The 11,549-nt window shown below is 55.6% G+C and overlaps 1 protein-coding gene across 1 annotated transcript in view; it reads right to left on the bottom strand.

The window, feature by feature from the left end:
• EMILIN3 (elastin microfibril interfacer 3) overlaps positions 1-11,549 on the bottom strand; it is a 32,203-nt gene that overhangs the window by 6,626 nt on the left and 14,028 nt on the right. Inside the window, exons 6-7 of the mRNA XM_014543701.1 lie at positions 6,464-6,564; positions 6,068-6,220 (exon numbers count right to left, since the gene is read on the bottom strand). Of these exons, the coding sequence (XP_014399187.1) occupies positions 6,068-6,220; positions 6,464-6,564 (254 nt within the window). The remainder of the gene's footprint in view (positions 1-6,067; positions 6,221-6,463; positions 6,565-11,549) is intronic.

Raw genomic sequence — 11,549 nt, 5'->3', positions numbered from 1 at the left:
GCTGACGCGCGAGGGGCCGCCCGCAAGGAAGAGGTTAAGAAGGGAGCAGCCCTGGGGTGGCGGGGGCGCAGGCCGTCACGCCCTGGGAGGCCCCCCAAGCTCACCCATCCACATGCACCGGAGAGAAGCAGAGCCAAACCCCTGGGCTGGCCTGGGTGCCGCCCACCATCCGCCCGACACATTGGTCCTTAAAACCCATTGTGCACCTGGGACCGCCTTGGTCAAGGGCTCCGGAGCTGAGATGACCGTGTTTTGCGCCCGCCAGCAACACCCCCGCAGCCACCGCCTTGGAATAGGCCCCAGCCCTTCCCCGTGGGCTAGCTCTGCCTCCAGGCACCCGTCACTGTCCGGAGGTGCCCAGGACACCTGATAACTCTGCGATGGCCTCCCCGGCATGTTGAATCCTCCTCGCTAAGCCTCTGCAACCTCATCTGGTGGCTGTCCCTCTGGTTTCCTGGTGGGGTCCGTGTTATCTGCCTCCCTTAGCCAAGGAGCTCCGCTTCTTTTGGTGCATCTGAAGCTCGTGGCTAGCTGTACCACAGCACTGGCTCATGGTGAGCGTCTGGTCAAAGAAAACCTTCAGGTGTGTCTCACAAAGAGCTGCTGTTGAGCCAGGCTTCCTCCTTATTTCCCTTGTGAAATTGACTCTTGGAACCCAAGCGTTAGCCTTTGTAGTCATCCTTATTCAACATCATCTTGTTGATATTTTAACCCACACAGAGCATGCTGAATCCTGCTTCTGTCATCCAACAGAGTGGCACTTCTCCCCGACTTTGTCTCATCCACACAGGTGACCACAGCCTCTGTGTCTTTAACAAGTGGCTGGTAGGTATGCAGAAGGGAAGGGACTCTGAAGCACACCTGGAGAGGCCTTGCTCCAACCTGACTTTGGGATGCAACCCACACCCTCCAGCTAAAGCAATGATATCAAGGGGCCCAGAATGGGGCACCTCTGAAACACATCCATGCTTATGCCCTCTCCCAGCCTAACGGGCACGTGGGACGTCTCCTGGGCTTGGGAACTGAAACACAGAGGCCAAGGGGACCCAGCTTCCCAGTGGGAGCTGTATTAACGTTTCTAGGACTGCCATAACAAATTACCACACACTTTGTGGCTTAACACAACAGAGATCTACTCTCCCCTAATCCTGGAGACTAGAAATCTGAAATCAAGGCGTTAGCAGGGCCATACTGGTTCCAGAGGCTCAAGGGAAGGACCCCGCCTTTCCTCTCCCAGCATCTGGGCCCCCTGGCAATCCTCGGCAGTCTTTGGCTTGTAGCCCATCACTCCAGCGTCTGCGTCTGTCTTCACATGGCCTTCTCCCCGGGTCTCCACGTGGCCCTCTTCCCATGGCCTTTTCTCTGTGTGTGCCTGTGTCCTCTCTTCTTATAAGGACCCCAGCCATAGAAGCCAGGGCCCAGGCAAACCCAGTATGACCTAATCTGAAGTCATTGCACTGCAAAGACTCTATTTCCACATAAGGCCACATTGTAAGGGTCTAGGTGGACATAAATTTTGGGGGCGCAGACATGATTCAACCCACAGGATCCCTGCGGGGTGGTGAGAGGACACGTCATGTCCTTCTGTGGCCATTGCTCTGAGGGAATTATGGGGAAGCTGAGGAAGAGAATTTGCCAGGAGAGCGGGGCAGAGTCGAGAGGCAGTGGCCATCTGGCGACTGCCTTCCCCTGTCTGCTTCCAGTGACCCACTTCACTTGAGCTAGCTTGAACGGGCTTCTGATCCCGGCAACCAAATGATGCCCGGCTAAGACAGTCTTTCATCCCCCAACACAAATCCACCGAATGTGTTATTTTAATCTCCGGCCTTTAACAGAGATGTCATGAGCCGTTTTGCTGAGGGCAGGATACAGTGTCCATAGCACGCGCTTGATCTGTAACCGCTGAATTTCCCCTCCTTGGAAAGGGGGGAGACGTCTGAGGGAGATGAACGGGCCCTGCTCCTCACCCTCGGCTGGGCTCAGACTGCCTGGCAGCACACTGCCCTGCGGCTCTGGAAGAAACCCCCTCCCCGTCCCAGAAACTGTGATCCTTTTCCAAGGGGTCCCGCCCCTTCCTCTCACTCCTTTCCCCAGCCCAGATGTGGGGCCCACGACTCACAGGGAGGAGGCTAGATCCTGTCTGAACTTGGAAAAATCCACATAACAAGGGGCTGGAAGGACAGCCGGACCCCGCTTCCCTTTCCCAGGTGGCTGACATCAAACCATGTTTAATTAGAACAGTCTCTTTCATTAGAACAGTCTCAGGAGCCAGCACTGGGGCCCCTTCCCGGTGGGCGTGGAGGACGTGGGTGGGAGAGATGCTCAGGGTCTCGGCTGGATCCAGGCAGAGGCCGGGGTCTCCCCCGCAGACGATGAGGCCACTTTGCATGTGCCAGACAGGAAACCTAGGCAGGCCAGAGGCAGGGGCGGGAGGCAGACTTGTCCTTCCCCTCGGCTCAGACTGGAGTTTCCACACCTGAATGGAGGCAGCTGAGGGGCCATGCGCAGGGTCACACTATCTGTTCATGGGGACATGCACGGCCATATCCAGACACATTCGGTCCACCCCACACCAATTCCCTATACACACACGCAGAAGCATACTTTCCCAGTCTCCACTCGCCCCTTAGGGACAGATGTGCCACCTCTCTCTTCAGGAGGGACAGGATGCCATCAGGACGACAAGATAACCCTGGGCAGGGAGCATAAAGTCTTGCGTTTGGGGTCCGTCAGTAAGTGGCACCGTATGGGGCATGCGTAGGAGCCCCTGCCAGACCCGGAAGCATCCTTCCTCCATGGGCTCTCGGGGCAGAAGGAAAGAGCTGGCTCCTGGGACAGAGAGGCAGGTTTGCATGGTGGTGACCCACTCACCTGGGATAGCCCTTCCATGCCTCCGAGTACTTCCCAGAATGCCAGGCTCCTCTCCCTCCCCAGGCTCCTCCCACCTCACAGGTTGTTCTCTGCATTTTATGGAGGCCCACCACATAAGGTCAATAAGAGCATCACAGAGTTTTATGGAAAGCAGGTCCCCTGAAAGAGACAGAAGTAGAAAGCGCTGACCCTGCGAGCTTCCTGGCACAAGCCTTTCCCTCCACAGATGAGCGCCCCAATGGGAGAAATTCACCTACCCCGGAGTCAACTGGTAGTGACAGGATACGCCCCCGCCCCCCCCCCCCCCCCCCCCAGCTCCTTTCTCTGAGCCTGCGCAGCCACCTCCCTGCACATGGGGCCACCTGTGGAAGTTCTGTGCAGCCAGCTCTGCCCAGCTCCCTCTTTCCTCAACATAAACATCAGCACGCTCAAAGCCCAGTCGGCATTTTGATTACAGCCCCACGGCTTCAAAGAACGTTACAGTTAAACCCACACGCTGGCTTCTCCAGGACCCTGGGGTGTGTAGATGTGCAGCCCCAAGGTGAGGGCCTGGGAGAGAGTCCAGAAATCATGGACACTGGACTCTGTAAAGCCAGGATGGACTGCCACTGAGTTAGAGCTGCTTAGAAGGAACTTAAAAATTGTGCAGTGCTGGTGGATCCTCAATGTGGACACATGCAAACCAGATGCCATCATTATGCAAACGATATGCAAAATATATGTATGGGCCTCCCAACTTTCCCAAATGCCAGATGTGGCCCTTGGGGACCCTGAGTTTAGCTGAGCCCTATTGTGGGGAACAGAGATGACCTTGGACTCGTCAGTCTCTTATGGTGGGCAGAAGGGGCTTAGCTCTGAGGCTGTTCATGCACTGGGGGAAGGACAAGGAGCCAATTGGACCTGGGCTTGAATCCCAGCTCCTCCACTTGCAAATTGCATGAGCTTTACGGAGTCACGACACTGCTCTGAGCCTCTGTCTTCCCATCTTTAAAATGGTTACTATGAGGACTAACTGAGCACATTGGCTAAAGCTGCCATCTGCAGGGTCGGGCACTAAGAGACACTGACCAGGAGGCAGGGCTCAGAGTTCTTCTCTGAGAGGTGGACGTCTGGGCTTCTTTCCACTCGCTGAAGTGGTGGCTGCCGCGGGCAGGACCCTCTCCAGGGGCAGCCGCGTGGCTGTGGGCTTGGGAAGGTCAGTGCTGATGGACCAAGTATCCACCTGCTCCTCGTTTATTTAGAAATCTGCCAGAGTCCTACTCGCCAGAGGTGGGGTGGGTGCCCGTTGGTGCCCTGACAGACCCCATTGTACCCGACAGTGCACCCGCCACCCCCTCTGCAGGAGTGGTGACTGCTGATGCTCACAGCTACCCTTCCTGTGACTGCCCTCAGATACGAGAGCCCCCTCCCCTGGGAAGTTACACACCCTCCCACCCACAGCCAACGACTGGCCGAGACACGATACACAAGACTGGCCTCTTGGCTGCAAGGGTTTATGTTCCAGGCACCTCAGATCAGGCCACATCTAGGCTCCCCTGAAACCGCATTCTTGACCTGCATGTGACACTCACTATGGCCGAGGACGTAGGGGAGTGAGGGGTCCCAGAGGAAGTGCCTGGGGTTGGGTCAGAGATGTCTCCTGGAGCTCACCTGTGAGGAGAAAACATCCCAGGTGGCAGGTACAGTGTGTGCAAGGCCAGGAGGCAGGACACTGCTCGGTGCGTGTGTGGAAGCCGCAGAGCTGGAGGGGGAGGGGGGAGGTGGGCCCTAAGAGAGGCTGCAGGGACCAGACAAGAGGGACCTTGGATACCCAGTGAAGAGCCTGACTGTACAGCAAGGGGACAGCATGCAGAGCTGTCGTGAAAAACGTCCCCAGGCTGTCACTGCACAGAGCAGGCCCGGGGGGAGGCTGCCAGGAGGCAGCGGCTGCTGACGGGGCAGGGGGGTGGCTCAGGGGTTGATCCCAGAGGCTTGTAGGGCAGAGAGCTGACGGGCCCTGGTGGCTGATTTGGGGACTATGAATGTGGGAAGGATTCTGGAAGGTGCCAGGCGGAGGGGAGACAAAACATCAGGACAGGGGCGCCCATGTGTGGGCAAGTGTGGGAGAGAGGAGGGTCTAATGAGCTGAGCAGGGCAGGCCTACATTCCCAGTGCCGGCCGTGGGCAGCCACAACCAGGCTGAGGAAGCTGAGCTTTGAGTGGGAGGCCTCTGTGAAGGCGGGTGCTGACAAGAGTGGGTGGCATAGCTGGCCGGGTTCCAGGGGACCGGGAGCTGCTCCCCGCTGCAGGGGCGGGGTGTAAGGCCCTGGGAAGGGCTCCCACCCGCCCTCCTCTAACTCTTCTATTCATGGGCAGTGGAGTAAAAACCACACAGGATTACCACCGGTGACAGAGGAGCCAGGCATGCGATGGGTGGGGGCAGCGAGGCCAAGCCAGGCCGGGCAGGGGGCTGCCCTCCACTGGGTTAGGGGTGGGGGGATCGTTGCTATGGAAACTCATGCTTGGATAGGCAGGACCTGACCTCCACCCAGACACTGCCCTTACCTCAGACCTGCTCTGCCTTAATTCCTTAGTTCTCAGGACATTTGCTGGGTGCCCCGCTCGGTGCTAGAAGCACAGACTAGGGCAGGGGTGGGCAAACTTTTTGACTCGAGGGCCACAATGGGTTCTTAAACTGGACCGGAGGGCCGGAACAAAAGCATGGATGGAGTGTTTGTGTGAACTAATATAAATTCAAAGTAAACATCATTACATAAAAGGGTACCGTCTTTTTTTTTTTTAGTTTTATTCATTTCAAACGGGCCGGATCCGGCCCGCGGGCTGTAGTTTGCCCACGGCTGGACTAGGGGCAGGCAGAGGTGGCTGATAGTTGGGAGACATGCCAGGAGGGGTCAGGAAAGGAGCCTGGGGAGGGGACAGGGGCAGGAGACTCCCTGAACTGGTGCGGGGAGGGGGGGGGGCGGGCACACTCCAATGAGAGTGAAGTGGCTTAGGAGAGGGTGTGGCTGGATCGGGGAGGGGCCTGTGCAGGCCTAGGACTCGGGAGGCGGTGCACAGACACACTTGGTCTTCTGCGCCAAGGGTGTGGCTGGATCGGGGAGGGGCCTGTGCAGGCCTCGGACTCGGGAGGCGGTGCACAGGTGCACAGACACACTTGGTCTCCTGCGCTGTGAACCCCTCACCTGCCACTTCCTACCTGCCAATGCCGATGTCTTTCTGCATGGAGCTCCCTCCCTCCTGACAGTCCTTGCTTGATGCAGGAGCCACTTGCTGCCTGTGCTTGCTGTGCGGATGAACTGTGGGCTTTAGACGGGTCACTCTGTGGTCACGGGGAGGCTGGTACCGGGACCTAGGCAAGAGATGCTGGGAATGAGACAGGGCAGGCATTTGGAGGGAGGGCTGTCGGGCCTCCAGGAGCTGGCTGGAGAGATGGGTCCGGGCCAAGGTCAGAGTCATGGGGTCCACACCCTGCAGGGTCACAGGCCTGTCTCCCCCCACCTCATGCTTAGGGATAGATGGTATATTTAGCATCTATTTAAAGAGCTCCCTGCCAGGGCCAAACCACTCTGACCCCCCAGAGCAGCCCACCCACCAGGTGACCAAGGAGGCCTTCCCCAGGTTGAGTCTCTGCAGCCAGTGACTCCCACATTCCTGGCTATCCTGGTGTTGGCTGTTGGCCGGCAGCCCCAGCTCCTTTGGGAAAGGGCAGGCAGGAGGCTCCCACGGTGGGACTTTATCCCTCCCCCCTGCCCGGGGCTGCATGGGGATTAGGCCATCCTTCCTCACCCGCAGTGTGTCCCATCCCTGCCCTCCACTGACGGACTGCCTCTGCAACCTCAGCTCCTCCTGGCCTCACACCCCTCCTCCCAGCGGGGGAAGGGCTCACTGTCCCTCGGCCACCCTCTGTGGAGTGCCTGGGTGCAAGAGGGGGGAGAGACAAGGAAAGGGCCGCCACGCTGGTTAGGAGGCTGTGCCGGTGCCCAGGGTGCAGGCCAGGCTGCTGCCACGTAGGTGCAGATGGAAGGGGTGGGAAGCACCCAGGAAGATTAGGAGAACAGGAAAGCCTTGGTGATCTTTGAGGGGCTCCCAGGTGCCTCTGGGTGTCTAGCTGTGGGGTCCCTTTTTGCTGGGACAAGGAAAGAGGGGGACACACGCTGGAGGGAAGCCATGGAGGTGCCCGCAGATGCCCTGGAGATGGGTGGCCAGGATATGAAGGCAGCTTAGGTGTCCCATTTGCCCACTGCCCCTTTCCAGCTTGGGCGGCTGGCATGTGCTCAGTCTGGCCCCCTGGCGTGTGCTCACACTCACCATCCCACTGGTGTCCAGAGTTCCTATCAAAGCTGCAGGGAAAGGGGCCAAGTTGTGGCCCTGGTGACCCCACTCCTGAGACGGCTGGCAGAGGCGCCTGTGCAGAGGGCATGAGGGCCTGGGCAGCTGTGGGAGGTGCTGGGCCCTTGCTGCCCTGACCCGCGGGCCGTAGTTTGCCCACGGCTGGTCTGGCCCCCCACCCCCATCGAAGCCCCAGGGAAGGTGTCAACTTGTGGCCCTGGTGACCCCACTCCTGAGATGGCTGGCAGAGGTGCCTGTTTAGAGGGCATGAGGGCCTGGGCAGCTGCGGGAGGTGCTGGGCCCTTGCTGCCCTGAGGTGGTGCTGCCCTTATTCTATTGGCTGGGCCCCTCCCAGGCTATGGCTCCACCTTTCAGCTTTGGGACCCTGGTGTGTCCCCATCCTTTCCCCTGCCTCCCCAGCCTCTCAGCCTTCCTGCCCAGGAACCCTCCTACCTCTCACCCCAAACCTCATTCTCTTCCTTGTCCCATAATCAGGAGAACCTCAATTGCCATTATCTCTGGAGCCCAAATGGCCAGCGACAGAAGAAGGTTTCCCCACCTTGAGGGCTCGGAGGTCAGACATCCAGGGCGGCCAGTGGCGCTCCCAGGAGGAGGGAGGGGAGGGAGGTGTCTCCATCCCACCCCAGAGAGGGCCGCCTCTGCAGGATGGGCGGTTGGCTCCTAATACAGGGGAAATAAAGGCCAAAGAAGAAGTTGGCGTAACCACAGTAAGTTGAAGGTTTAAATCCTGCCCAATCTGGTTGATCAGAAATTGGAGAGAAGTTAACTCATGGGCTAAAGTTAAGGCCATGGGAACGAAGTCAGGAGGAGGGAGGGGAGGGAGGTGTCTCCATCCCACCCCGGAGAGGGCCGCCTCCGCAGGATGGGCGGTTGGCTCCTAATACAGGGGAAATAAAGGCCAAAGAAGAAGTTGGCGCAACCACAGTAAGTTGAAGGTTTAAATCCTGCCCCATCTGGTTGATCAGAAATTGGAGAAGTTAACTTACGGGCTAAAGTTAAGGCCATGGGAACGAAGCGATCTTCAAAGGGGCCCCTGGGTGGTGGGAAAGGAAAGCTGGGGGCGTTCAAGGTGACAACCCCGAGAGAAGGCAGTGCAGCCCTGTGCTGGGGCCAAGCTGGGCTCCAACAGGGTGAAGGATGGTGAAGGGGTGAGGAGTGGAGACAGCGACGGTGGCAGAGGGGAGTGGGGGAGGCAAAGGCAGATGAATGGAAGACAAGGGCAGAGGGCTGGGGTTCTGAGAGGGAAGAGCTGAGCATGTTTCTAAGCGGAGGGGAAGGAGCAGAGAGGGAGAGGTTGGAGATCTAGAGAGAGGGAAAGGCCCCCAAAGGGACTGGAAGGGAGAAGGAGAGGAGCCAGGAAGGCCTGGGAAGCAGAGCACCTGTAAGTGCCGTGGAGGGTGGAGGGGTGGCAGGAAGAAGAAAGGTGTTCTGACTCATGGCCAGGGCCCCTTGTGCTAAGTGGCAGGGGAGGTTTTCTCCAGGGGCCAAGTGCAGGGGTGAGGAAAGGCTGTAGGGAGAGGGCCTCGGAGAGACCAGACCGGGGTGTGTGGTAGCTGGGTGGATGGTGGCTGTAGGCCCCAGTGTCTTCCCACTGACCACAGGACTTAGCAGCTTGAGGTGGGGCCAAACCATGGCGTATGGGCTTACCCAGGGCTGTGAGTGTGGACCTGGGGAGGGCCGGGAGGACCTGGTGGAGTCAGAAGTAGGTGTTCCCCCACCCAGGTTCCCAGAGAAACACATTTAGGATCGGCAGTTACCTGAAGCCAGGTATCGAAGTGATTAAACGTAGCTCCACTGTTTGTTTTGTGGCAGTAAAATAAATCACACCTTCCCAATGAGAAAGAAACGGAAAATAATGAATGTTTGGGAACAATTCGGCCAATGCTGGCGTTTCCGTGTGCCCTTCTAGCTGCCTGGTGTCACCAGCCTGCCCACCTGCCTGGCTCATTCCTCGCTCTGCTTGCAAACGTGTCCTGTGAGAGTTTTCTCTGTCTTGACCAAAGTTGGCTGTGGTTGCTTAGTAATTGTGATTATTTAAGCATGCTCTATTGCCATTTTTTTTTAAAACCAAGAATCTAGGGGCTTCCCAGGGGATTAAGCGACGGTACAGAGTTTTCCAGAATCATTAACATCTGGCACCAAAAGAGAGCGACGGATACCATTTGGAGCCAGGTGTCACTGAGTGAAGGTGGGCAGGTCGACACAGCTCATCAAGAAGCACGGAGTTCTGTGCGAGCTGTGGGATTTTAAAGAGCCTTGGTGACCGGAAAGAGTTAGCATTGTGTGGCTTTTCCCATTGTCTGCCCTAAAGCGGAGAAGCCAAACCATTCACCAGGAAAAGCGCATCCGTGGAAGTCATTTTAGGAAGGCATAGTTTTGGAGTTGTTGGGGGTCGGAATAGGAACCAAAGGAGAAGAGCTTTAAAAAAATGTTTTTTATTGATTTTATAGAGAGAGGAAGGGAGAGGGAGAGAGAGATAGAAACATTGATGAAAGAGAAACATAGATCAGCTGCCCCCTGCATGCTCCCAACTGTGGATTGAGCCCATAACCTGGGCATGTACCCTGACCAGGAATTGAACTGGTGACTTCTTGGTGAATGGGGATGACGCTCAACCACTGCGCCATACCGGCTAGGCAAAGAGCTCTTTTGATCAGTGAAGAGGAGGGCTGATTTCTACAAAAGTGTACAAATTCTAAATAAATTGTTGGGCAAAAATACCACCGAAAACCAAAAAAGTGAAATGTTGCAATTTTCGACAATAAATGTTTCCCTCAGCTTAAAAAAAAAAAGAGTAATGAACCCTGGCCTTGGTTCCACAGAGACTCCTTGAGCTATTCCCTCTCTTGTCGGGTGTATTTAGAAGTTTCCATAATAAAAGATTTTTCGAGTTAAAAAAAGAGAGGGGAAAGGATGGAACAATTGACAATAGATGCTGGTCATTCCTCTTTTTTCCTTCTCATTCTGGAAGCTCTACTATATGTTGTCTTCCACTAACGTTGCCCTGCCCCTTCCTGGTTTTCATAGTGAAAAAACGTTCTGTGACTTGTCAACAAGGTGTCGATCAATTCCTCCGGCCGAGGGGCTCCCTCCCCTTCTCCCTTCTCCCCACCCAACGGAGATATTTAAAATGCTTCTGCTGGCTCCCTTTCCCTCCTCAGCGCCTACCTTTTGCCAAGCCCGTTTAGCACTTTTAGCTGCAGGCTGGCAATAGGTCCTTGGCTCACCAGCGATGGCGTCCTCTTTCCTTCATCTCCCTTGTCTCCAAGCTGATCCATTTATTGCCTGAGTCCGTTCCTTTCTCGGGCACTTCCCTGTACGGGGAGATTCAATGGGCCCTGGTATTTTTTCTCTCCTGGGCAGGTGGATAGCACCTCAGCCCGCATGGGATGCTTTGCTCTTTTCTAGCAAATGAGATGTGCGGTTCTAGTCTTTTTCTCTTTTCTTTCCCTGTAGCTCGTTCATTTGGGAAGCTTGTAAGACTTTTCCCTTTAATTGTGGAATTCAGGAATCTCCCCAGGCTGTGCCTGCATGTCTGATTTTTTCCATCATTCCTGCCTGGAATTCAGCGAACCCTTTCAAACCCCATCTTTCTTCAAACCACGGAAACTTTTCTTTCTCGTCTTCAAGTTATTGCCGCCCCTCCATTTGTTGCTTTTTTCCTTCTGGGTTTATTATTCACACAGGATGCCTCCTGGGTCTCTCTCCTCTCAGGCTCCTTATCTCCGCACGGGTTCTGCCTTCTGCTTTTTGTTTTGGGTTTTGCATCATCTCTTCCCCTTGGTTTTCCCAGTTCTCCATCCTCTCCTTTAAAACCCCTTTTCCTAGTTGAAGAGAGTGTTTTCTCTTGCATCTGACTTTTTAAAAGTGCTCTTGTATTGTTTAGTTTTCTTTTTCCTGTGGCTGTGAAGGTCGCGGTGTGTCTCCTCCCGCGGTTCTGAGTGAATGTCAGGCTCTTTCTCCTGGCGGTTGGGTTCCCTCAGTTGCCTATTATTTTCACTTTGTCTTTTTCTCCCCCAGAATGTCGATATAAATGTTATTAAGTTCCAATTTTCCTCCAGCTTTATTGAGGTATAATTGACAGGTAAGAAGATATTAAGATGTACGCCATGATGTCTTGAGATAAGTATACACTGACACACTGTGACATGCTTACCAAAACCAAGCTAATTGACACATCCATCACCCCAGTCACCTTTTTTTTTTGACAATAAGAAAAACTCTCTTAATATAATACAGTCCATTAACTGTAGCCACATTGTTGTACATCAGACCTCCAGGCCGTTTCATCCTGCATAACTGAAACTTTGTAGCCTTTGACCAACATT

The sequence above is a fragment of the Myotis brandtii genome, unplaced genomic scaffold (assembly GCF_000412655.1).
Source record: "Myotis brandtii unplaced genomic scaffold, ASM41265v1 scaffold333, whole genome shotgun sequence".
Taxonomy (NCBI): domain Eukaryota; kingdom Metazoa; phylum Chordata; class Mammalia; order Chiroptera; family Vespertilionidae; genus Myotis; species Myotis brandtii.
This window is presented reverse-complemented; position numbering and strand designations above follow the sequence as displayed.